The sequence below is a fragment of the Talpa occidentalis genome, unplaced genomic scaffold (assembly GCF_014898055.3).
Source record: "Talpa occidentalis isolate TD23 unplaced genomic scaffold, MPIMG_talOcc4v2.1 talOcc4.2, whole genome shotgun sequence".
Lineage (NCBI taxonomy): Eukaryota > Metazoa > Chordata > Mammalia > Eulipotyphla > Talpidae > Talpa > Talpa occidentalis.
In genome coordinates, this window is record NW_023602073.1 from 147,677,515 (window position 1) to 147,705,339 (window position 27,825).

Sequence of the window (27,825 nt, forward strand, 5' to 3'; positions counted from 1 at the left end):
AATAAACTAACGTTCCAATATGACTAAGTTCTTGGGAACAGCAAATACCAGTGCCTGGGTGAACATATGTGTTCTGCCAAAGTTGAGCATTCTTGTTCTGTTTTTCTCACCAAGAAGTCTAGAGAATCAATAAGCATCTCATTTTCTTTGTCTTCTTTTTCTTAGTATCACGTGTTAAGATAGCCTCGATACACTGTGGGACAAAGTGTGCAGGGATCTCAACACTAGATAAGTAGGGATGGAAGGAGAGGGGGAGATTATAATAAAGAATACATACCCCAATTTTTTAAACAAAAGGGCACTAAAGTAAACTATACTTCAAAAACAAGCAGCTTGGAAATAAAGTCATAATGCCCTACAAGAATTAATTCACTTCCCAAGGACAAGTAGTTATTGATTTCACCAGAGAGCACTTTGTCCTAAGATTAAATCAAATGGAAGCACAAGAATTCTAAACTGAAGAAAGAAGTCCTTGGTCACCTAAGGACCACTGAAGGACCTTCTGGACATAACTCTTTCCTAATTATCCAAGTTGCAGTTTCTACTTAGGAAATACAGAAGATAAGTTATCAGGTGCCAGGAAGAGAACGTCAAATTCTCCTTTCTTCTTGGCAGTGTGTGTGGACAACACCGGATTGGCCGATGCTATCCCCTCCACCTTGTGTATGTTAACTTTGTTATGGGTTGAATTGGATATTCCCCAAAAAAGATATGCTTAAATTCCCCAGTACCTCCGAATGTGACCTTATTTGGAAGTAGAGCATTTGCAGAGATAATCAAGTGAAAATAAGGTCATTGCAGTAGATCCAATGCTGCCACTTCCTTGTAAAAAGAGACATTTGAACTTAAGAGACAGCTTAAGAAAAAGGAAATGTGAAGAGGAAGAGGAAAATACCCTCCATAAAGCAAGGAATGCCTGAGGCCACCAGAAACCAGGTGAGAGGTATGAACTCAATTCTCCCTCACAGCCCTCAGAAGAAACAAACTCTGCTGACACCTTGATTTTGGACTTTGAGCCTCCAGAAACACAAGACCAGAAATTTCTGTTGCTTAAGCCGCCCAGTCAGTGGTGTGTTGTTACGGCCATCCTACGGAAGAATGCATAATAGTGGCTGAGTAAGCTAAATCCTCTTGGCTCTCCCAGATACACCTGGCATCCAAGGGTGACAGTGTAACACAGCTTGAGACAATGAAATGTCAGTGGGCAGCTGTTGAGGCTTCCAGGTAAACATTATCTTCAGTAGATTAGAGAATTAAGAACAAAGTAGAACAATGAAATCAGAGGCGAATTCAGCAAGACTGCAGAGCACATCCGAGCTCCTTTAGGGCACAAAGCCGGATACTCACAGCTCCCAGATTAAGAAACACCCTCATGGAAGAAAGAAAGCCTTAGGTTTGCCCAGAGCGGAACAAAAGAGCTGTCTAGATAAATGTCTGCAGCGTGATTTGATTTGTGTTGATATTTAACTTAGGAAAGGACATAGAACTCCATGGTCACATCTTCTGTGCACATAATTCTCATTCACGTACTTAGCCAGTCAGGAAGCATCTAAAAGGAAGAGCGACGAAGGATTTGCCTCAAAATTAGAAACTGAAATCTGGAAATGTCACAGTTCTATGTTATTGTGCAAGAAATCGTTACTTCAAAAACACCTGTTTTGAGGAAGTTTGCTGAAGTTTCAAGGCTAAATAGCATCTAAATACTCATTTAGAATTCCTAGAAGTAGAATATTCCTCTGATACAGTGGTTTGAAATGGGGTGATAGTCCTTGCCCCCTGACCCCGAGGACATTTTACAATATCAGGTGATATCTTTGGTTGTCACAAAGTAGGAGGTAGGGGCAGGGTGCTACTGGTATCTAGTGGGGAGTAGCCAGGGATGTCGACAAACATCTCCCAATGCACAGAACAGCCCCCACAAACTGTTCTCCAGTCCAAAACATCAGTAGTGCCAAGGCTGAGCGCCCTCCTTTAAGATATAATAGAGCTTTTAAAAAGAAAATTAGATTTTGCTCTAAGCAGAAAAGCAAGGAACAAGTAGAAATGACTTATTGAAAAAGTGTGGGTGGTGTCCTGAATCCTACTGAGAACTGCAAATATAGGAGAGTGAAAATGAATAGCAAAGGGGTAAACAGAAAAAGGAATGTTCAGGAAGAATGAGTTGACATGAAATGGAGAATTTGCCAGACCAAGCCTGACCCCACCACTGGGTCTTCAGGGGGGGTATTATTCAACTGTTGCTGTGTATGTAAACCACGGCCCCTGGCAGGGGGAACACAGCCTCCTCAACAAGCAGATTCATCAATTTGTAAAGCTCCCATTGTTCAGAAACATTTCTAAGACAATATACGAAATCCGTTTTCTCTTGATTTTACTTGAAGATGAGTCACACAAGACGCCAGCTATATGCCTGATTTCAGGCTTTTAAACAGTGAGAGCATCTATTGAAAAAAATTACAGGGTAGGAAAGGCAGACAAAGGCACTAAAAAGACTCTGAATCATCCTAATTTTTTATGGGGAGTGGGGGGCAGCCTACCCAGTTCAACCAATTCCTTTCATTTTGCTTTAGAAAATAAACATATACATCGTGCTGACAATTTTATGCTGTGCTTCACATGCTAAAATTAAAATGGCTTTTGGAAAACATTTGGAAAAATAGAAGGGAAAAGCAGTAATTCAAAGAAATGAAATGGCAAAGAACCTTTGGCTACTGGAGGTAACTCAATCACTAACTTCTTTCCCTAATCCAGTAGCTAGCTATAGGTGCAGTGACGCACAAGAAAAAATACTCTCGGAGATCAGCAACTTGGGCTGCTCCTAAAGCAAACACAAGCACTGGAGAATTTGCAAATGGAGTGAAAATTTTTGATCGTTACAGTAAATTTATAACTGCACCCCTGAATTCTGAGTTAGCCACAATCTGAAATTTTAGGCACATCAAAAGACACAGAGGTGTATTTCCTCCCTTGGAACAAGCATGAACTCAGTAGAAGAAAGAATTCCTAAGGAATTCTATTCCTAGGGAGTAGAAGTAATAATTCCTAAATAATTCCTTCTAACATAGAATTTGAATATTATTTACTTTAAAACCTCATTCATTATGACTTTAATAGTTGGGATTTGGTGATCATTTAAATGGGATCTGGGCTGAAGCTGGCTCTGCTAAACAATTCTGTAGACATTGAGAATGATTCATAGTATAAACAAGACAATGAAACTAAACAGACTTCAATCATATTTGTGAATTAAACCAATTTTCTTCACTTCTCATCAAAGACTGATCTACACACCACACATTATTAAGAGGAGGCGGGAAGGCGGGGTGAGGAGGTGAAGCAAGGACAGCAACCGCCTAATATTATTGTTATTTGTCAGTGTGTTAAGAACTTAACTTTTTTTCATTTAATGCTTACAGCACGCAACAACCCTCCAAGGCAGACCTGTCCAGGTCTAGGAACCATTATCTGCAATTCCAAAATCCAAAAGGTCGGACTGACCACCTTTCCAGTAACCCACTGTCACCGAAAGCCTGACCTGATGGGTTTTAGTGGCCAACCTTGACCAGACGTGACCAGAGGGCACTTGTCTCGGGAACCAGGGTTGGTGGGGCTGCTGGGGGGCGGCTACAGAATCATGAATGTGACGGATGAAGGGGTGTTGCCCCAGACCCCACGGCAGAGTATGTGTGAGCTGCTTTCTCTGTGATTTTTCTGTGTGCTATTTACCTGTCTAAGCCCTGAACAATTCTGAATTCAAAACCACATTGACACACACACACCCCACCCCCCGGCTTTGCACATAACAAAGAGTGGCCTCTGGGTCAACCCCTGTATGGCACGTCAGGGCACCAAATCTCAGAGGCGGTTGTCTGAGGAACCGACCCTCAGTCCCACTGAGGTGAGTGCGTGCATGACGGGTGTGACTCCAGAATCTATACCACTGTGCCCTGAGTGGCCCCCAGACGCCTTAATATATCACTGAAAGTAATATGAACACATTTTAATGACACTTTTAACTAGTTCAGTGGAGACTGCTAAACAAATGAGTTTACTGCTCTTTAAAAGTTCATAAACAGGGCCTCCCCGGTGGTGCAGCAGGTTGAGCGCAGCACTGTGAAGCTGTCTGCAGCCTCTGCAGTGGGGGTTCGATTCCCGGCCAGGGAGCTACCCACATGGCGCGGCAGACCTCTCCTGCCTCGCCCACTGCTCCCCTCAGCAGTGCTTTCGTCTGTCTGCCTGTTCTGCTCCCCGCTCTGTTTCTGGTGAATCCTCTCACCCTCCCGCACCTCTGGCCTGTACCCCAGCTCTTGTATGAATAATTTTTTTTTTAAAAAAAGGTCATAAGCAGCCACCAGCCAGCCCCTCACCTTTTTCCTGCTCTCCTCCTGGACGCCCATCTCTCGGATCCTCTCCAAAATGGCGTCCTCTGTGGACCCAGCCACGCCCAAGCTGCCCTCAAGAAGAGCTGTGATTTTCCCCCTAAATGAGGAATACTGGCTTTGCGAGGCCGTGGCTGCCTCCAGACTGGCCTTCAAACTCTTCTCCAGGTCACACGAACTTTTCCTCAAGAGGTTCAGCTCCTGCTTCGAGGCATCCCAGGCCCGCTGCCCAACAAGCAGCCTGTCTCGGAAGATTTTAACTTCCCTTTCCAGAGCTTCTCTTGCCTCTGCAGCACAGAGCAAGTCCTAAAATGATTCCAGAAAGTGAGAGAATAACATTAGCACCCAGTGAAGGACACCTGTACTAACTTCATTTCCCTAAGTAATCAGTGACTTGAGGATGCGCGTTGAATGCTTGCTCCAGTTTTAACCTCAATCCCCTTGTCTCTTGCAAAGGCTGTGTCAGGTGAATTTAGGCCTCTAGATAAGAGAAGGGATATAAAATCTTGGCTGAAAAAATAAAAAACATGGAAGCCATTTCTCTGTGGACCTCTGAAAAGAGTTAATGACAACAGATCTTTGGCTAACATATAGTAGACTCAACTGGCACATAGACTATCCGTTCTTGACTTTGGCATACATGGAAACTAGTTTTGAATAAAGGGTAGCAAAAGTTGGTACTAAAAATTATTTCAATAAAGATGCCTCAATAATATTTAAAATAACAGAGTAGTCGTCTCTTTAAAAATCATTGCGTAGTAGAGTATCAGATTTTTCCTTCACTAGTCATTGATTATGTATCCTCTTGTCTGGTAAAGAGAACACTAATATTTCTAGCTCCTGAAGAAAAGAGACAGAAATACCGAGTCATTTGGTGGGTAGAGGGATTCAAAGCAGAGGAAATAGTGTCACACAGAAAATAACAATTTTAAAGAATATAGTACATATAATTTAGGTTCATTCAAGTAACAAAGATCATCAAAGGATATTGCCTGTGCACCTAATTCAATTTATCATAATCTAAAATGGTCCAAAGGGACGTAAGGGGACGTCTTTAACATTCATAAAAAAAAAAATCCAACCCACTTGTTGATATCAAGTTCCAAAATACATGAATTCACATCAAATAACATTAAGCAGCTGGTTAACCTGCACTGCTGTAGTACTGCTACCTAGTTAACTATCAACAAAAAAATCTTGTTTTTATTAAAAATAATGTTGGGGAAAAAATATCTAAAAAGAAACAATATCTTTAAATAACAGATTCTCCCCTTGAAACTGGCCAGTAAACCTTTCAGGCTGCTAGTTAAAATATAACCTTTTGTTAGAACTGGACTTTAAAAGGGATTTCTTTCCTCCAACAGCTTGGAGATGGGACAAGTGTTACTTGAAAGGGTACTTTTTATAGAAAAGAAAGTATCTTACTCTTTTTTTCTTATGGTGATTTTTTTTTTAATCCAGGAGGTTCCAGATATCAACTTGTAAGGAAAGTCATGAAGTGGATAGGTAGGGAAAGAGGGAATAAGTCAACTAACAATGCCCTTATTTTGTTGAAATTTTGTTGAAAAGCAAGGGACCTTGCTTTCAAGGTCCTCCCAACAGCTTCATTTCCTCATTCTCTTTGCAAACTGTTCTCTTTGCACAGGAATTCCCCTACTGCTGCTAATTAAATTATGACCCATAAAGAGTCAAGGATACTTTACTACAAATACAATATTTTAACACTGAACAGATTTCTTTTCAGAACATAATAGCTGTTCAATTAGAGTAACCAGTTTCAGCACAGGTAATAATAAACCCACAATCTAATGTGTGGTTCAAAAAACTCCTCAGCAGTGTATTTCAGTGGATCTGCCTGTTCTGCTCCCCGCTCTGTTTCTGGTGAATCCTCTCACCCTCCCGTGCATCTGGCCTATACCCCTGTTCTTGTATGCAACAAATAAATCTTTTTAAAAAATTAGTGTCATAAAGGCAATAATCCGGGGAGAAAAGTGAACCCTAATCCTCAACAATTCTAGATAATATGTTTGATAATATGTTTGCTAACCCCTATTGAGAGAAAACCCCTAATGAAAAACAGGGGCTGTTTCGCTAGCCAATAGAGTGCTATTGTTAACCATATATTTACCCAAAAACGTTCAAAATACACAAAAAATATATCAGACACATGGAGTTCCTGGCAGTTTGCAGTAAATTAATCAACTGGCAGTTTACACCAGAAGACCAAGAAACACAAAGCATTTCAGCTAGGAGGAATTTTTCCACCCCTACATCAGATGTTGTCTTGCTGCCTTAGAGACAAGGACCAAAACAGTCCCCTTTAACAAGTCCAGCGCACCAGCACTTCTGTCTCATAAAAATCAGAAAATTCATTTGTCATCGTTGGATTTAGTGGGACATAAGAGCTGGTCAGGTTTCTCTGCTGGCCACATTTCAGCCCAGTGAACCACAAGCTCTTTCTCCCATGAAACGCAGATTCAGGCGCCCGTGAGGAGGCCTTGGACACAGCCGCTCCCCTGACGCTCTGTGAAGTGTTTCAGGACTCAGGGACACTGGGATGAAAACAGATGTCCTCAGACTGAAAATGCAATTACCTGCCCAGCTATCAGAGCGAGCAGCCAGAGTGGAGCCTGGTTGCATGGTTACCTCAAGGATACACCGAAGTACTATGACATGGGTGTTGCCGGTGGAGACCTGGGACCTCAGTCAGATCGCACTGACACACAGGAGGAGAAGCTAGCAGCTCCAGAGCCAAATAAGGGCTGACCTCCGCAAGGAAATCACATTTGCAGATGAGGTTGGGCCCTATACAGATGGTGGCAAGGATTAATTCTAAAAAGTTTTTTAATTAACAAATCTTTACGGCCTCCCTGGTGGTGCAAAGGGTTAAGACACAACCTATGAAGCTGTCCACAGCCTCTGAAGCGCAAGTTCAATCCCCGGCCAGGGAGCTACCCACATGGCGCAGCAGACCGCTCCTGTCTCACCCGCTGCTCCCCTCGGCAGTGTATTTCAGTCAGTCTGCCTGTTCTGTTCCCCGCTCTGTCTCTGGCGAATCTTCTTACCCTCCCACACCTCTGGCCTGTACCCCAGTTCTTGTATACTTGCATGCATAAATAAAATCTTTAAAAAAAAAAATCTTTAGACTCAGGCCTACCACACAGCAAATGAATAATGACCCCTTCAGACTTAATTTCAACAAAACATTTGTAAATAATATGATTAAGACATTCAAGTTAGCTTTCTAGTTAAATGCATGGAACCATTCAAAAGTTTGTGTGGTTTTTGTTTTCTTATTGAGATATAATGTATATAATTACAATGTAATATAAACTTACAGTAAGTATACAATTATTATACAATATAATATATAATTATTATATTGATATATGTTATGATCAGGATAAATTTATATAGAACATAACAATTATAATATATACCTCATATGGCATGATATATGATATAATAGCTATATGTTACCATAATAGTTTTATATAATTATTATAAATATAATTGTATAAGATATAATTACATAATTATGGCATATTTGTATAGTAATTATATAATTATAAGATATAATAATATATTATTTTCAGGTATGCAATATGATTCAATATTTGTATGTATTGCTAAATGATCTCCACAAAACATCTAGTCAACATCCACTACCAGTTAACTCAAACCAGATTAAAGTCTTAGATGCAAGACCTGAAACCATAAAATACATAAAAGAAAACCTAGGCAAAACACACCACAACAGCGGTTGTGGGTCTCAACTCCAATGGCAAGGGAAACAAAAGCAAAAATAAACAAATGGGGTTAAATAAAAAGCTTCTACACAGTGAAAGAAGTGATCAATAAACAAAAAGACACCCTATAGAACGGGGGAAAACGTTTGCACATCATACATTTTCATGCAATTAACATCCAAGATCTACAAAGTATTCACACGACAACAACAACAAAAAACTCATCAAAAGAATGAGCAGAAGTCGACACTCCTCCCAAGAAGACATACAGATGGCCAACAGGCCATGAAGAAACGCTCATCGTCACTTATCATCAGGGAAATGAAAATCAAAACCACAATGCACCTGTGAGAACAGACCACCTCAAAAACACCAGAAACAGGTGTTGGAGAGGATTGAGGAAAAAGAGCCTTCATCCGTTACTGGTGCGGTGTAGACTAGTCCAGTGCCTGCGGAAGACAGCATGGAGGGGTCTCAAAAAATTGAAAACAGATCTGCCATATGACCCAACAATTCCACTTGTGGTATCTACGTGATGAATGCAAATACACACTTCAAAGGGATATATTCACCCCGATGTTCACCCCGATGGTTTTTTACAAAAGCCAAGTAATGGAAGCACCCTAAGAAGATGTGGTCCATACACAGTGGAACACTCCTCAGCTACAGAACAAAGATGAACTCCTGACATCAGTGACGACATGGATGGAACTGGAGGGGGTTATACTAATCAAAATAAGTCAGAAGGAGAGAGACATGGCAGGTGGTGTCACCAATATGTGGAGTACAGAGAAACAAGAGAGTCAGACAAAACCAACACAGTAACAAACCCTACAAATCTGGCTGTAGAACTGAGGCTACAGGAGGGCAAGGATGAGGTGGGGAATGAAGGGGGTGTGGGGCCCAACGAGCTATAGTGCATTAGGTGTGCTTTGGTGTTAGGTGTGGCATAGTAACAGACACCAAAGAGATGTCAGTTTGTATCCCTAAAACACATATATGTTGTAACCCAACATTATTTCAATAACATAAATAGCTAAAATTTAAAAAACATTGTTAAATAAAGTACTGAGTTAATAAGGATATGAATGCATAAAACACTAATCTTGGCAACATTAGTAGAAGTATCCAGAATAAGGGAGACTGGATTTTCCTTGAACTAGAACAAACCTGGAGTCTGGAGTTCTGTTCCAGGGTTCAAATCTTAATATAGATTAAAAATCTCGCAGACCAATATATGCAAAATGTAATTTACAGTCTGGTGCCTCTCCTGCAAATGTTCCCAGTCCTAACAAGGTAATTGCAGAAATTAAGGTTGAAAATTTAATCCTATTTGTAGCAATTTGACATCATTTTTTTAAGTGTAACAATTAGTTTAATAGTGTGATGTATAATTATTTAGGTGGAATGCAGGTAATTGAAAATGTACCTTCAGGTATTATTAAGTAACTTTTTTTCATTTTATTTTATATATTTTTTACATCATTTTTCATTTTTGCACAATGTATGCATTTTCATCTTGGTTATAGTCCCCATACAATTCCCACCCCCCCTTGTTTTGATCCTACTCCCTTCTCCTCACCACCCCCCCATAGAGTGTCTCTGGTTTATAATTGCTTGTTGATTTTGAATTTTACTTTATTATAATTAGTATTTTTTTCCTGGTCCCTTATTTAGATTTTTTAGATTCCTGCTATGAGTGAGACCATCCGGTATTTTTCTTCTTTTTCTTTCTGGCTTATTTCGCTAAGCATGATCCCTTCCAGCTCCATCCATGTTGCTGCAAATTGCATGAGTTTATCTTTTTTGATAGAAGAAGATTTGATAGATGTATAATATTGTGCATATGTGCCACATCTTCTTGATCCAGTCATCTATTTTTGGGCATTTGGGTTGTTTCCATAGCTTAGCTATTGTAAATAGTGCTGCTATAAACATAGGGGTGCAGGTGCTCTTTGGAATTAATGTTTCTGTGTCCTTTGGGTAAATACCTAGGAGTGGAATTGCTGGATCCTATGGAAGCTCCACCTTTAGCAGGTTGAGGAATTTCCACACAGCTCTCCATAGTGGTTGGACCAGTTTGCACTCCCATCATCAGCGCAGGAGAGTTCCTTTATCGCCACATCCTGGCCAACATTTGTGGTTGCTAGTTTTTTAATATGTACCATTCTCACTGGTGTGAGATGGTATCTCGTAGTTTTGATTTCATTTCCCTGATTACAAGTGATGTTGAACATTTTTCATATGCCTGTTGGCCATTTGCATTTCCTTTTTGAAGAAGTTTCTTTTTAGCTCTTCTGCCCATTTTTTGACTGGATTATTTTCTTTGTGTTTGTTGAGTCTCATCAGCTCTTTGTAGATTTTTGTGATCAGTCCTTTATCATTAGTGTTGTGTGCAAAAATGTTCTCCCAGTCGGTGGAGCGTCTCTTTATTTTGGTTACTGTCTCTTCAGCTGTACAGAAGCTCTTTAATTTGATGTAGTCCCAGCTGTTTATCTTTGCCTTCACTATCACTCCTTTGGGTGATGTGTCTTTTAAGTAACTTTTTGTGGCTGAGAGTATTAACCTCAATTTTTGAAGAAAGTATGGACAATTTCAGGTCTGCTGAATTCAAACGTTAAGTGACAGGTGGCATGAACATGTGTGTTGCGCAAGTAAGAATATGTTCCAACATGTGGTTTTTTAAGGTTAGTTTGCCAACTGTAATTGGAAAGTGAAAAGTATATAAAATCCACAATCCATTTCTTTCATCAAAAGATAATTTAAATTTCCACCAAAACATAATTTAAGTTTAACAGTACTTTTTCAAAGTAAATCGATAAAACTCTCTACATAGAGATTTGAAAATGGATTTTTGAAAACACACTTGTTTCATTTTGGAAACAAGTTATAAATAAAACCTCTTCTCTGGTCAACAAACCTCTGTGAGACTGGTTTTTTTTTTTATTGTAAATGCTTTAAAAGTGAAACACAAGAAGAGTTCATATATATTATTCCCTGAAAGTAGCATTTTCATCAGTCCAATCAAGATGACATGTTGACAAGCAAGAATCTAGTTCATTCATCAAAAACGAAAACCTTTAAATGTTGACCTAAGTGGTGTTCATCAGAAGCGAGGATAAAGGACTTCAATACAAGGATTTCTGGTCATAACTTTTTATTCAGATATTAATATACTATAGTATCAGCAAAATAGTATTCTCTATAGTAATCTTATACCATATTTTCAAAGAAAAATAAATATTTGTTCAGCAGTATATATATATATAATACAATTATGTAATTCTCTTATTTCCCCATGTTTATTCTGATTTATTTACTGAATTTAATTGTATGTCTGTGGTTTCAAACACTTAAAATTTAGACTTGTGCTTTATATATATTTTTAAATAACTTTTTCTATCACTTCATTTTCAGAGCTTTAAAAGGTCTTGGTTGGCAATTGGTTGGAAATAAAGAAAAATTGACCCGCAGATTGCTTGAAAAATAAATGCTTTTTGGCATGATGGTGAAGGATTTTGTTGCTAAGGAAAAGTATTTTTTGTACCATTAATACAAAATCTATAATATTTATAATTATAGCTCTATATATGGTATTACTAGACTACAACCAAAACATAAATTTAGAAAGATAGAGTTTTCAAATATTAAAACTTTATGCTATTAAAAATATGCTCAACAAAATAGTTAACATTTTTGTATGTATACTCATAAGAAAACTGAAAATATTCTTCAAATCTTTATTAACTCAAATTAGAATTATAAAAATATTTATTGAAAAAGTTTTAATTTTGAGAACAGAGTTACAGTGGCAGCCAGAATGATTCAAGCGCTGTCCTGGAAATCACAACTTAAACACTGACTTTTAAGTGAATGATCAGGGAAGCTAAAAGGCAGATGGGAAGTGGGCCGCAAAGAAAACAATCTCAGCAAAAAGGATGTCAAAGACACAATGGTTAAGTAAGTTTCTAGTGTGTTATAATAAACTTTTTAGGAAGATAAAATTAAAAGTGCTAAGGCAAAAAATGTCCACGTCACTCATTGCTTGTAAGAGACAGTAAAACATTAATTGTCACAAGAACTTTATGAAGAGCTGGCCACACTTTAACTATTGTGCACCACAGCTTACTCACAACACAATGCCTTGTTCAAACTTCTAGTATCTGTTGTTAGAGTCAATTCAGAGCATAGGAAAGGGAATGACATTGATTCTGAAACCATGTCATAAGAAGAAATACTAAAAGAACTAGAGCATTTCTCCTGTAGATGTTTTCAAATAATTGAAAGACAATAATGCAGATTATTTCTGCCAGAGGTCATGCTCTCGTGGACTAATGTTGCAGAGGACCATTTTACTTCAAAATGAGGAAGACTTTTTCCATATCTGAGCTGTCCCAGCAGCATCATCAACCTTGGAAAATAACAAGAATTCAGCTTAAGTCCAAAATTCTCATTATTGGCAAACTCAATACAAGATGACAAGGAATGTAGCTGCCCGCAAGACCACACTGTCCCTCACTTCGCTGGAGTGCTGACTGCAAACTCTGCCCTGAACTGGTCAGCCTGTGCCTGGAGGACCATGGACAGTTCCCAGCTGGGCATTTTTTTAAAGAGGGGCACTGGGAAGATAGAATGGGGTCAGAATAGCATGCTAAGATTAGACACATAAGAAAAGTATTTATGTAATCATGCTATTTTAAATGCTGCTGCAATGGATTTTAAATTTGTAGACTGCAACTAAAGATAAAGCATTGAAGACTTTATACTGTTACAGAACAAAATGTGAATGTGACAGACCTTCATAATGTAAATACAATAATAAGATAATGTATAATAGAATAATAATATAATTCAGAAAAGAAGAAAGGGGGAGTAAAAAGTAGAAGTCCTTATATTCCTCATGTTTCATAGGAGAAAGACAAAATATATTAGATTGGTGAATTATTTTAAAATATTAATGGTAATTATCAGAAGTTAAAGCAACAGCTTAAGACTTAGACTAGAAGTAGAACAGTGGGTTTTAAATTTTACTTTGAAGTCTTATAGCTTTATATATTGTGACTCCAAAGTAAAATTTGTATATAAATATTTGTGTGTGTGTGTATATATATATTTATTTGTGTATATGTATTTATATATATTTGCGTATTTGTGTAGACATTTGTATACACATATACTATATATAAAACTATATATAATATACAATATACACTATATTAATTATAATATATAAACTATAATATATAATAAAATATACTATATGCTATATAGTATATATAAACTATATATGAAATATATATAATGTAAACTATACTTAATATAAGGCTAGATAGATATATATAGATAAATATATAGATATAGATATGGCTAGAACAGGAGCTAGAACTCTCCAGACCTCAAAGATGGTAAGAAAGAAAATTCATGTAAGAAAAATTTGATAGATCTAGGGTGTTTATCCAGGGAAAAAACTCAGAAATTCATGATATATGTCTCCATATGCTTGAAGGTTAACCATAAGAAGGATTTCTATTTATTCTGTGAAGCTTCATTACGATAGAACCAGGACAAGGATGTGAATTATAAGGATTCTGTTCCTGACTTGCTATAAGAACTGCCAAACCATTAGAACCACATAAAGAAGAGGTGGACCTCCTTGTACAGTAGTGAGTTCCCTGTCTCTGGAGGAGTTCAAGGAAAAGCTGGACACTAGCTAGTCAGGGGCACTTTAAGATGATTCTTATTCCACATAAATATCAATAGTTAAATGATCTAGATTCTAAAAGACCTCAGGGTAACTTCCCAAAATGTGATTCCAGGATTGTGAAGAGGCCTTTAATTTCTTTAGGAACTTATCCTGGCTAGTTATTTCTCATGTCCAGGAAATACTCTGTATGCCCGTGCTCTTATGCCATGCTCCTATGTTGGTTTCCATCCTTAAATAAAAGCAGGTAACTACAAGTGGGAGATGAAAACACTTGAGTATCAATGATGTGCTAAGCATGTCCCAAGTATTTCACATGTAGCCTGCCATTCACCTTTAACTATTTTAAGAGACAGATTCTTAAATTAAGCAATTTTCACAGACCTATTTCATAGACTAGAAACTGAGGTTCACGGAGATCAAGTCCCAGGCCTCGTATCACAGTCAAATGGTTCTAGAGGCAGAACAATGACCTCACCTCTTAGTCCCGCTGCTCAGTTGTGCCTCTGTTCTTCCCTCTTACAGTCACTATTGCAAAAGAAGCAGCCAAGAGAGCGGAAGATGCATCCTTCTAAGCCCAGGCCTATTTGACCTCAAAACCTATTTTCAACTGCAGTCAACAGAATCAAGCAAAATGTAAACTGTAACAAGCAAGAATAGAGGTGAAATACAGTATGTAAATTTAATTTCTCATCCACCGATTTGAACTTCTGCCACCTTTAGGAACTGTGTGCGAGGCTTGTGCAGAGAAAGTGACAACTTCTCTCAAAGCTGGATTATTTGGGGAGAACCAAGAGAAAGAGCACCAGTCTTTGATGGTTGCCAAAACAGTTGTAAATATCAATTATTGAAGATTTTGGAGTAATTTATTTTCCATCCGTATAATAAATCATCTCCATTTCTATTTGGGAAATTTTCCTAACTTAACTAAGCTTATTAATTTAATTAACAAGTTAAGCAATAAGTTAATTAAGTTAATTTTCATTTACTTAGAGTCATTAAGAAAATCAGAGAAGCTAAGTCTGGGAGAATACCCTGGATACCTCTACCTCTGCAGTCATTCTGAACTTCATTAAGCAAGTAAGTTTCCCCCTCACAAATGGAGTTTTAGAAAACACTGTCAAACTCTTCCTGACATCACTAATGTGTCAGTAACGCTGCTTGACAGTGTTTTTCAGTTACAAATCTTTGAAGTCAAAGCCCATGAGGGGTTCAAGCTTTATACAGCCCGATCTTTTCACGATTTTTGCTCTTTGGGCAGGAGCTTTATCTCAAATCAAATGTGTTTCAAAATCTGAGCATCATCTCATCAGTCATCTAGAGGCAAAGGTGCTTAAATAAGAAAAGGAGCAAGTTCTGTATTTTTAATGCACTCTGACAACACATTTTCATGTCCCACTGCCTTTTTTCAGGTATGCATTTTTATAGATAAATGTTAATTTCTTCCTTAATTTCAAGCCTGGATAATTTATCATTGAATGAAGGACTCACTGCCAGGTTCACACACGTGGAAGTCAAGAGGGCTCCATTTCTGGCCACGTGGGCTCACCACAGGCTGCAGGATGTCCTCCCCACGTGGCAGCTGGTCTCAAGCAATGTCTCAAGAGAGAGCGCCTAGAACAGGACCCCAGCCTTTCGGTAACCCAATCTCAAATGCAGCATCCAACACTTCTGACAGAGGCTACTCGCTGGACATGAGCCACACAACAGGGCAAGGTGGGGAGAGAAGAAGGAATTAAACTCTCAAGGGGTTGAGTACCCTAAAGCCATAATACCACCAGCAATACTGCGGCGCTATTGTTAACGTTGAGATGTGACAATGGGGTTATGTATTACGTAGGGAATGTCTATGTATGTCAGAAACAATACACAGGATGTCTGCAACCTACTTGAAAGTGATTCTGCAGTTAGGTGAGTGAGAGAGAGAAAGAAAGAGAGAGAGAGTGTAATACAAAATCAAATAGCAAAGGGCTAACAACTTGCCATCTAGGTGGATAACAGATAGGTGTTTGTTGTGTTCCTTTGCCTTTCTATATATTTGAGTATTTTTATAAAAAGTGTTGGAGGAAAATAATTTAGAATCACTATGGACTGAATTGCGTCCCCTAAAATTATTTGTTGCTGCCCTAATGCCCAGTGAGATGGTATTTGGAGAGGGGACCTTGGATGGTAATGAAGGTTAGATTAGGTCATGAGGCTGGGGTCCCCACCGTGCAATTAGTTCCCTTATAAGAACAACACCAGAGAGCTCACTTTTTCTGCCTCGTGAGGACACACCAAGAAGGTGACCGTCTGCCAGCCAGGAAGAGGGCTCTCGAAGGAGCCTTGACCTTGGTTGGGCTTCTCAGTCTTCTAGATGATGAGAAAAAAAAGCCTGTTGTGCAAGTCCCCAAGTCTGTTTGTTATGGCAGCCCCAGAAAACTAAGTCAAGGGTGTTGAAATGAGTGCAGATATTGGATAATAATAAAACTTTTGCTCTTTTTACAAGGTTTATGTGTCAAAAGAAGAAATCCAGTGGTAAGGAGGGGTTTTTGATGCAGGGAATGGGGTGGGGGGTTAGAAATTATTGTCAGGACTATAAGTCACCTCTGCATGCCGGTTTCCATCTCACCCCACTTGGCTGTGATGTCACTGTAGACGAGGAAGACCCAAAAGAAGTTCCCATAAAAATGGCTCCTCCTACCATATCCCACAGATTCCAGAAGCCCCTCTGCAGCTCGTGGGATACAACTAGACTTCCACCCCTCAAAGAGTCTATCTTTTGCAGTGTTGGTCATTACTTAATTTTAAACTCCTACTTTGCCATTAATAAAATACATTGTCTTCTATGTATTTGATTGACTGATTGTATTAGCTCCCTTTTGCTTTTGGAAATCCATCATGAATCTCCTAATTTGTTTCCTTGTCAAGGAAAATTGTATCATTAAATAATTATATGGTGGGTTCTTAGAAGTCTAAAGAACAGGTTCAGCTATTTGAAACGATCAAACACCTGATATAGATAAAAGTTTAGAATTAAGAATCACTCCCTTTCAACCATCTCTCTCAAAATTATAATCCCCTGAGCCTTGGAACCAGCAAGTCTGCTTCTAGGTTCTGTCTTACTGATACATTCTCACACATGAAAAATAATCAAGACGAGATTATATATGGCAGCCTTTTTACATTTTGTGTTAAAAATAAATAAAACGAATGTGTACGTGCATACACATGCACAGAATGTTTCTAGAAGGGTGTATCAGAACTTAACAACAACGGGTGCTCTCTGAGAACAGCCGAGGGGTTGCAGCAAAGGGGTAGGGGAAGACCACCATATACCTCTGTGTCCATTCCGAAATCTGTAGCTTGTGGATGTATTACCTATGTGTTAAAAAAATGAATTCTTAAATTTTAAAAATCTGTGTAGTTTAACTACAATAAGACATATTCCCTACAAAGTCTTTTCTTTGAAGTGGTGTGTATTTCTCTCTTTCTAATTAGAAAAAAACACGGTATCAAATGACTTGTTCAGGTCCCTGAGTCCCACAATGGCCCCTCCCCTCCCCCCTCGTGTCTCCCCCACCCCTGCAGGGAGCGCAGCCTGTGGAGAGGTAGCTCAGTGAGGCTCCTGTGCTCCACAGCCCGGCTCCAGTGCTGCTCCACAGGCACCATCGCAGAGGCACGCATACACTACCTGGCTCAGCTTCTCTTTCTCTTCAAGATCGGAGGCAGCTTTTTTCTGCTCTCTGTTTACTTCTGAAACCAGCCGCATGATCGTTTCTCTGCTAGCTTTTGCCTCCATCTCATGGACATTTACAGTCTCTTCAAGAGCAGAGATGCGTCCTTTCAGGGCTGCGCTTTCCGTGCACAGCTCTCGAAGCTGGAGAGAAAGCAATGACAGCTAGCCCACAAAAACTAAGTTTCCGCCCAAGAGCCCGAAGGAACACACCATCTCTCACCCCGCCGGTGACGACTACCCTATGAACATAGTAAAAGCTCTATCCCTCCCCCACCCAAAAAGATCACCTTTTCAAAGGCTGCCTCTAAACTCTGTTCTGTGCAGATGCAGGCGGTCAAATGAAAAGTAAGCCAAAACAGCTTCAAGGCAACCACGAGAGAATTCAGCTGCAAGCTGCCAGGCTGAGCGAGCATCAGCAAGGCCCCAGCGCTAAACAATCAAGGGGAAGAGGTGGTCTGCAGAGATCGTGTAGGTGAGGAGAGGTGGGGGCGTAGTCAGCCACAGAGCTCGTACTAACCGCCTCCAGGTGCTATGTGCTGGGGGAAGGAAGGAGTGAACCAGCAGTAGTAAAGAAGACGGCACTTTTTCCTTTTTGAAAATGAAATTCTTCCAATGAACACAAGCAAAATCCTCCATGACAGGCTCACGCAATGTTATCATTGAGTTAGCAGGTCGCTGAATCCCTGCGCTGTGCATTTGTGGTGTTAACTGGGGTCCTGGATGAGATCTCTAACACCTGTGAGGACGGAAATTAAAACCAGCCGGCTCCAGGGCCCCAGAGAACCAGCCATGCAGACGCACCTTCTCTGAGGTCACCAGGACACCTGGGGCAAGACCTGAGGCCCACATCGCGCGCAGGGTCAGTCCTGTGTTGGGACTGCCTGGAAAGTGACGGCTCTTCCAACCTCAGCAATTCGCCAGCCAGGATCCCTGCCCCCGACCTCCTGATCCCTGTCCTCAACGCTTGCTCGCTTACTTGGCCACAGCCTTCAAATCCCCCACCCAGAGGACCACGCAGGGGCCATTGACCTAAACAAGCATGCCTCTCCCCTCGTCACTCTCTGACCCTACTCTCTGATTTTCTTCACTGCACTTTTTTTCGTACATGTGATCACAATAAATATTTGGTTATTTCTTCATCATCTTTCCCCCCACAATAAGGTCTAGAAGAGCAGACTTGGTCTCATCTTGTTCATGGCCAGATCCTCGCCCCCAGAACAGTGTCCCGCACACAGGGGTCACTCACTACCTATCCCTGAAGGGGGTGAGAACGGCCACAGTTCCTAGGAAAGCCTCCTTCCCGCCGACGTTCCCAGGGAGGGTTGTGCGTGTGTGCTCGCGAGGCCTAGAAAAGTGAGGGGTGGCCTTGGGTCTACAGCACAGGCTTTGCTCTTCTCGGGGGAACACCTCGCAGGAAGGCCCCAGAACAGCAGCAGTCCTGCCCTAGGCCCATGACCCTGCTCAGGTGATCCGGGAGCTAAAACCCTAGGGGGTGCCCCTGCCACGCATGACCACTGGGGAAGCCCCAGGACTGGTCAGGAGACCGAGGGTGCCAGGGGGAGGTGTGATTTCCACAGGAAGGAAAGGGAGAGGCGAGGTCAGCAGGACTGGGATTGGCTAGTTGGAATAACCCCAGTGGCTCTGGAGGACAGCCGTGCAGCCCCTGGCCCTGGGGGGAGTGGGCAGGTGGACAGTGGGCCAGCATGGAAGGGCCCAGTAGAAGGGGTTGGACTGTGGGTTTGCACAAGGGAGTCATTTACTACCTCCAGGAATTAATGAGCTCATCTTGGGCATGGCAGTCTCCCCGGAATCAGTCAGGCTCCCGTGTCAAAGAGTTAGAAACACAGAAAATAAACAGGTCTGATTAATACACTATCTATACCCAAGTGAGACCCTGCCGAGCCTCTCTGACATGGGGAGAGGGTGCCCAGAAGAAGGAGCGCCTTGAATTTCTCTTCTTCTCTTGGGCTTTAAAGAAAATCCCCAACTATACTGGGAAGTGGAATTTTACAGTCAGGCTCCTGGTCACATGTTAGCCACAGGGAGGACCAGGAGATGCACCCAGCACCCTCCAGAGACTCAGACAGACCTTGGTCTGAGCAACCAAAGCCCATCAGTGAAGCAGAACTTCTGGAAGTAAAATGAAATCTTTTTGCACTTTCAGTGAGTACCCTCGGCTTACTTAGCTGGGAGGTGGCTTTTAAGATTGGCAGTAAGGAGTTCGATGCCCGGCTCAGGAGCTGACCCACATGGCACGGCAGACCTCTCTTGTCTCACCTGCTGCTCCCCTCAGCAGTGTATTTCACTCAATATGCCTGTTCTGCTCCCCACTCTGTCTCTGGTGAATCCTCTCACCCCCCGCATCTCTGGCCTACACCCCAGAGATGCATAAATAAATAAATAAATTGTATGCATAAATAAGTAAATAAATCTTTTTTAAAAAAAAAAGATCGGCGGCAAGGAAACCTGTCAGGAAGCAAAGTACAAAGATTTGCAGGTGAGCGCAGATACAGGGCATTCTCAAAGGCTTTCTGATGCCCCAGTGAATCACTAGGAACCAAGTGATTATTCAGGTGACGTCATTGATTTCCATCTTAGAGTCAAGAAGGATTTTTATTATTTGGTTTCGGTGAAAAATTAAAAAGTGGGCCTTCCCTGTGGTGCAGTGGTTGAGCGCTGGATTGCGAAGCTGCTCGCAGCCTCTGCAGCACCAGTTCAATCCCCAGCCGACGGGCAAGGGTCCCACATGGCGCGCAGACCTCTCCTGCCGCCCACTGCTCCCCTCGGCAGTGTACTTTGTCAGTCTGCCTGTTCTGTTCCCCGCCCTGGCTCTGGTGAATTCTCTCACCCTCCCACACTTCTAACTGTATCCAGTGCTTGTATAAAAAAAAAAAAAAAAGAAAAATTAAAAAGTGTATAACTCATCCTGATCTTATACTTAATAAATATCCCAACAAGGATACAGAACTGGTTTGGGTTTTGTTCCTCTGTGTGTGTGTGTATGTGTGTGTGTGTGTGTTTCTCTCTGTAAAAGTCTTCCTAAAACACATTATTAAAATGAAAAATTAATTGAAAACCTAAATCTATGTTGGATAAAATAATGAGTTTCCTCTAGAGATTAATTCATCCCAAAGAACACTAGAAAGGATCTCGCAAAGGCTGAGAAAGGGTGAAGGGTTGCAGGGTTTGCCCCAGGTCACACCGTCAATTAAAGCCACCCTGGGGGAACGGTCCCATTGTCCTGCCACCAGCAAACCCAGCCTCTGGGCTTCCACAGCACAAGCCAGAGTGACCACTGCAATTTAGAGGCTTTTTCATCTGCACACAAATACCTTTAAAATCAAATCTTCATCTGAGACCTCAGCGCTGTTCTTGTCTGGATCTAAGAAGTCTCGAAGTTGAGCTAGAAATTCCTCATGCTTCCTGCAGTTCTTTGAGATTTGATTCTTATTCTCCTCATTTTCAGTTAAACACTTTCTATTGGGCAAATAATAAATAAGGCAAGTGTTAACTCCACAGAAGTTCAGGCACCGAGCGCATGGCTATCCAGCAAGCCCCATAAAGGAAGGAGAAAAGTGAAGGCATTTCTGGGGCACCTACACTTCGCAGAAACATGGAGGAATCCTCCTGACATCCTACATCTCCCTTGTCTTCTGTCCCGGACCTTGTAGAATCTGCAGGACTGGCAGGTAGGCCCCCAGGCCTGCACAAGCCTCACATCTGTGGGACTCTGGGAGAAGCACGGAGAAGGAGAGCCACCCTGGCTCTCGGGGGCCACACTTGACTTCTTTTTACACATTGTACAGTGATCCGTGAGTGTAAGTTAGGACATTGACGGGTTCATGGGCAGAAACAGCTATAATGAAAAATACATCAGGAGCAGGGGATATTCCCACCTCTGGAAAGAGAGCTGTTCAATCACCAGCAAAAATCATTATTAGCTTCCCACGAGCACTGGAATGGGCCGTGAAGGACAATCAGTAGTACATTTATGCTCTGCTCTGAATATTTTATTTCAAATCTTGGAAAGGCTTGTGAAAATAGCAAGGTCTATTTCTAACATTTTAAAGGTTGGAGATTAAGAGATCATCAAAAAATAGACATACTTTAACAGCAAATTAGAATCATTTCAGTAATTTGGTATCATTTTGTCAGTACCCTAGATAATAAACATGATTATTGGTTTCCCTTTTAACCATGTTGAGTGTTTACTGAAAATTCTTTCACTCCATTCAAAGATTAACAAAGCATGTAATTGCATATGCTCCAAACCATATCATATTTCTATTTAGAAAAACATATCACAATGAAAGACCAACATCAGTATATTGCTAAGTTCTTATTTTCAGCATTTGAAAGGTAATATTTATTCAGTTTCTCTAAATAGCACAGTGAACACTATGTCTCTGATTGATTTATGTATATGATTCCAAACGTTAACCCAAAGATTTCAGTCTAACTTCTTCATTCCAATGCTCTCTAAATTATTTCCACTTCTACTTGATTTTCTCTTTGGCCCAACAATGTTCAAGGAGTCTCACCCAAGAAAACAATTTCATATAAATTGAAATGTGTGAAAATATGAATGCACTTGGGTATTCATTGCAGCTTGGCTTGCAATTTTTTTTAAAGAAACTAATCTACGTGCCTGTAGGAAATTGCACAGGGAGCTAGTTAAATATATCACACTGGAATTTCATGGACCATTAAAATTGATGGTGAATGACTTTCATAAATGTCTACAAGGTACTTTCAGTGAAAATAGTTTGTTACTTAGTATCATTTGTGTACAACTATGTCAAAATCTATTCAACATAATACTAACTATAGCTTTCCTAGAATCAAATGGTTTAGAAAATTTTTAATTTTTTAGCATCTTCTATTTTTTTAAAAATTTTGTAAGTATATATCATTTCATTACTCATTTATTTAATAAATATTAATTGGGCATTACTCTGTACCAGACCCCTATAAAAGGTGATAAAAGTAAAATAAATCATAAAATAATTAAACAATAACAATTAAAATCCTTGTTTCATGGGACTTTGATTCTAATTGAAAAGATGAATAATGATCAATTACTCATGTATGCGAGATTAGCGGTATGTCACACAAGGACTGGAAATGCAGGTTAAAACCACAATGGAATCTCACCTCACACCCATGAGAATGGAACATATTCAAAAAATCCACCAACAAATGCTGGAGAATTTTCAGAGAAGAAGACCCCTACTACACTGTTCACAGGAATAAAAAAATGGTACAACCATTTTAGAAGGTGATCTAGATTTATCTAAAACTCTAAAAATGGAAATAGCAGCAACCCCACTCCTAGGGGTCATCCAATGAACATGAAACCATCAAATAAAAATATATATATATATGTGCTGTACACTGTTTATTGCAGCATTATTTACTGTAGCTGGGACAAGGAAATAATCTGATACCTCTTGATTAAAGATTAAGAAGATGTGCTATATCCAGACTATGGAATACTATTCAGTAATAAGAAAAGACAAAATATTGCCATTTACAGAAAAATAGAAGGAGTTGAGGGAATTATGAGTAGTAAAGCAATTCTAAGATTGGGCATTTGTATAGTAAACAACTCAACAAAGTAAGCACTTAAAAATTATCAGACACCAATAAAGAAAGTGAGGCTTCTAAGGCTAAGAAAGAAGGGGTAGGAAGAACAGGTTCCCAATTTTGTCTCAATAACCACCTTTGCCAGCACTGAGTATGGAAAATCTGGGTTTCCTGAGTTCTCTGCCTAAATTGGCAATAATACATAATGAAGAGTGCTTGGGTGCCTGGGCTTCTGGATCACCTTCATAACTAGTTTCTGAGTAAACACCTCCCTCTGGGCACTGCCCCACCACCTCTGGTTATACCTCTACTTGGAAAAAATCTTTAAATTGTATATGTTAGCATTTTCAGCCCTAATCAAGAGGACATAAACAGGCTCAGGGCAATTCTGTTTGTTCAAAAGACTCTTGGTGGCATTATAAATGAGCTTGGGAGATAGAAATGGAGGGGGTGACGCTATGTGAAAAGTCAGAAGGAGAAAGACAAACAACAGTTGATTTCACTAATATGTGGAATATAGATGGAAAAAAACAAAATAAACAAATGCTAGAAATATGACAGCAGAATTTAGGCTACTTAGAGGGGAGGGGAGGGACAGAAGGGAGCCCAATGGTTTAGGGAAAGGACTATGGAGGCTTTGATTGTGTAGTGTGGTAACACACATCTGAAAAGGTGTGAATCTATTCTGCTAAATAATATACAATGTTGTAAACCAATGCCACCTCAGTAAAGGAAAAATAAAATACAATAATGTTAAAATTGAAAAGAAGAAGAAATAAACTTGAGAAAAATTTTCAAGACTCCAAAGATAATTGGAAGTCAATGATTTTTTTTTTTTCAAATAGAGTTTCACGGCCAAATACTGCAAAATATTGCTGCATCCATAGGTGCATCCTGCTCCCTGAAGCTAGGAGTCTATCACCAGCTCCATTGAGAGATATATTGAATTAGCCTTACTGTAAATTCTCATGTAGTTCAACAACTTTCTTCTTCAAGTCCTGGTTCTCCTTGACTGCATTATGAGCTGTGATTTCTGTTCTGATTTTAGAAGTAGAAAGTGCTGCCGATTCTTCTTCTAGCTCCTGAACTCTGTCTCTTAAGGAGGTGAGGAGAGATGACTTCCTGGCATTATTTTCTTTGTAGTTCTCCATTTCTGCTTTCAACTCTTGAAAGGAAACTTCCTTAGAAAGCATCTTGGATCGGAGGTCTCGAAGCTAACATGGAAAAAGAAGTAAAAAGAAGGAAAGTTTGAAGTCCCTTTAAGAAACCTTAAAGCAGGGCCTCCCCTGGTGGTGCAGCGGTTGAGTGCTGGGCTGCAAAGCTGCCCACAGCCTCTGCAGTGCTGGTTCTGCAGCGCCAGTTCGATCCCTGGCTGTCGTCAAGGGTCCCACATGGCGCGCAGACCTCTCCTGCCGCGCCTGCTGCTCCCCTCAGCAGTGTATTTCATCAGTCTGCCTGTTCTGTTCCCTACTCTGGCTCTGGTGAATTCTCTCACCCTCCCGCGCTTCTGACGGTGCCCAGTGCTTGTATAAATAAATAAATAAATAAATAAATAAATAAATAAATAAATAAATAAATCTTAAACAAAAAAACACCCTAAAGCATAATTTCAAATTTCACTTTTTTATTTATTACTTAATACAGGTTTACTCTTTTATTTGCATATTAGTATCTGTATTACCAGATGGAAAATGATGCCTATACAGTGAACTTTATAATCTGTCTTTTTCAAAACCAGCTGAGCATTGTCTTGTAGTGACAGTCTCACTCAAGACATTTCTGGACTATCTTGCAAAAAGCAATGAACTGTTTTGTAATGGCAAGCCATTTTCTATATCCATATTGCTGCTGACTAACAACGAAGCAAGAAACCTATAATCTATGCTCTTTGCAATTTCATGACCACAGCTGTTTCCCAAGTAAACCAGGCTATTCACTCTGTCACTGTATGTCTTGTTTTCTGGATACTTATTGTATCTACGATTAAAAAATTCATATTTCTGGGGAAAATATGCCAGAGGAGAAAACTTCTTATAGGGCTTATACAAAATTAATTTTTGTATAATTTTTATTTTTATAGCAAGGAGATCTGCGCGCCATGTGGGACCCTCCTCTGGTTGCTGCAGGCAGCTTCACAGCCCAGCGCTCAACCGCTGCGCCACCTGGGAGGCCCTATAATTTTTATTAAAATGCAGGGGCATCAAAATGCTGAACAACGTGTATACCCTGTGAAGCTATACTATCTAGTTCATCCTATAAGAAAACTTTGGATGCATGTATTTCTTTGGAACTGTGTAAAAGTACCCAAGCATACTTTTAGTCCTAGTCACACACTCACACACACACACATTAGCAGCTCATCTTTCTGTGGATTCTTGGCAGCCCAACAAAACCACTAGTTATCTCACAGACAAGCAGGATGCCAGAGTCCCACGAGTCCTCAGGCCATGAGCAGAATGGATCTAGAGAGAGATGCTCAGAAATTACCGTCTAGACCTGATTCTGTCCCAGGGGCTTCGTAAGAGCCCCAGATAGCAAGCAACCCACAGCGCAGGCAGATAATGTTGAGCGATACTAAAAGTTTCCCTCAAGGCCCAGAGAACTTCAACCCCAAGTCCTAAGGTGTCCCAGATCTCTCAAGGCCACAGACCAACTCTGTGATCTAAATTCAGACCTCGACACCTCATGCCGGGTCCAGCTGGGCAAATGAGTAACTTTTCGGGAATGCTCTACAACTAGAGGTCAGGAAAGCGAGGGCATGAGGACAAGCTTTGCCATTGTCTTTTTTCTAACCACCTACACTCTCCCCCCTACTCTCTGAGTTCCAGAGGCCTGAGGTACAAAAGCGCTTCTCTTACCTCCGACTGGGCACATTCAAATTTGACCAAAACTGCTGCAAGTTCACTTTGGGTGTTTTCGGCCACATTTCGGTAGTGGTTTAATTGCTCTCGAGTGACCGGGCTTTCCAAAAGATGATCGTGAGTTTCCTGTTAGGGTTTCCCCAAAAGACAAAATATAAAGACAAGTGATAAGCAGTCTTTCCTGTACAGCGGTGCAAAGTCAGGTTAAGTACAGAGAAGCATTGTTGTCTTCTGGAAGTGTCAAAAACGTTACCTGGACAGAAGGTTGTGTTCAGGTCATTTTCCTCATTCCTGAGATTCTAAGGGAAGCAGGAAGAGGCCCAGAGCCGAGGAGGGGCTCGCCCAGGGTAGCATTTGAGGTTGCTGCTCTAAAGGTTCCCCCACCCCAACTCCAGTGGAATCTGAGCTCTGCTCAGACATGACAGTCCACAAAGAACTATGAAGAGAGGCGATGTGGCACTGAATTAGGGGGCAGTTTGTACTATTCTTCTGTGTCCAAATTACAAAGTTTATCAGCTCGTCTTTGGAAGAGTGTTTGGGTTGTTTATCACAGAGGTCATGTGCACTAAACATAAGACTGTCTCCTTCCTAACTCTTCACTGAGCCCTTTCTTCCCATTTCACAACCTCTCATGGGGCCTTGGAGGTGACTCAGACGCATGCCTGAGACCAGAGGCAGCGGGGTGGTCCATCCAGAAGGGCGAGATCACATGACAGCACGTCCAGAGGCCTCATCCACCCAGAAGGGAAGCGCTTGCAGCTCCACTGGTGATTGCCAGTGCAGAGGTACAGATCCCAGAGCTGCCAAATCCATCCAACTTTTCAAGGCATCCTATATCCGCACTTTCTGAGTAAAAATTCCCAGGTGTCACGACTTGGCAAGTGTTTAAAAAAGAAACCCTGTGTGAGCCAGATAAACATCTGCAAGTGGATTTGATAACTTTGGCCACCTGCAACCCTGGCTCTGGCTCTGTCCTGCTTGTCCCTAAGCCCTGCCTCCTTCAAGAGTCGCTCCTAAACTTGGGACAGAGACCTCTACCCATGTCTGTGAAGTTTCCAGACCTATGGTCCTCATGAAAGATATAAAAGGGTTCGATTCATTTCTGAAGAGATACAAAAGGGGTCACATAAGGAAGGGCTTCCTGGAATATGTAAGTGGCCTCAGGGAACAGACCAGTAAAACCTGTTTATGGCTGCTGCTTGGAGATACTGGTGAACACAGAAGTCAACTTAACGTCCTAACTTTACAACAAGCATAACGTTCTAACTTTACAACAAGCGTTGTCAAGGCAAGTGTGTTTCAATCCATAAAAAGCCAAACAAAAGCTTCAGTGCACTTAGTAACCGTGGTGGTTGCCAATCTCAACATATTCAAGAGGATGGTAAAGATGTGCTCCGGGAATGGGGGGGTGGGGGCAGGGAGAAGGGACAGAGCAGGGCAGGGGAGTGGAGGGGAACAGAAGGAAGGGCCTTTTAGGCGATTACAAGCTAACCAAGAATGCTACCAGGGCACCTTTAAACTGAATAAAAGAAACTACCCATTAAGAAATCACCACCTCCGTCACTGGCGCAGGCTCAGGCTCACGTTCGAAAGACTCTTGATTATGGAATTTAGAAGACTGTTGCTAGGTCTAAATCACACTTCTAAGTCCAGGAGACTGCTGATAATCCATCAACAAACATTTATTGCGTGCCTTACTCAAGGTCAGGCCCTGAACGTCAAGGCTAATAAGAAAAGGCATGTATCAAACAACCACACCGATGATTGTATAATTACAAACTGAAATAAATGAATGGAAAGAAAGATAACAAAGGAAACGGACTTAAGCTTA

General features: G+C 40.8%; 1 protein-coding gene and 1 long non-coding RNA gene across 9 annotated transcripts in view; one reads left to right on the top strand and one right to left on the bottom strand.

Moving 5' to 3' along the window:
- CCDC170 (coiled-coil domain containing 170) overlaps positions 1–27,825 on the bottom strand; it is a 112,566-nt gene that overhangs the window by 55,568 nt on the left and 29,173 nt on the right. For all 3 annotated transcript variants that reach the window (XM_054697955.1, XM_054697954.1, XM_037520662.2), the window contains exons 2-6: positions 25,992–26,120; positions 24,091–24,347; positions 20,880–21,024; positions 17,503–17,688; positions 4,368–4,685 (exon numbers count right to left, since the gene is read on the bottom strand). In XM_054697955.1, the coding sequence (XP_054553930.1) occupies positions 4,368–4,685; positions 17,503–17,688; positions 20,880–21,024; positions 24,091–24,347; positions 25,992–26,120 (1,035 nt within the window). The remainder of the gene's footprint in view (positions 1–4,367; positions 4,686–17,502; positions 17,689–20,879; positions 21,025–24,090; positions 24,348–25,991; positions 26,121–27,825) is intronic.
- On the top strand, positions 7,080–16,629 carry LOC119253018 (uncharacterized). 6 transcript variants are annotated; one of them, XR_008552833.1, is made up of 6 exons: positions 7,080–7,176; positions 14,355–14,501; positions 14,823–14,909; positions 15,091–15,545; positions 16,318–16,346; positions 16,467–16,629. It is a non-coding gene; the product is annotated as an uncharacterized LOC119253018 (long non-coding RNA). The 6 variants fall into 6 exon arrangements; XR_008552832.1 differs by having other exon boundaries at positions 16,318–16,629; XR_005126969.2 differs by lacking the exons at positions 16,318–16,346; positions 16,467–16,629 and having other exon boundaries at positions 15,091–15,241; positions 15,327–16,309.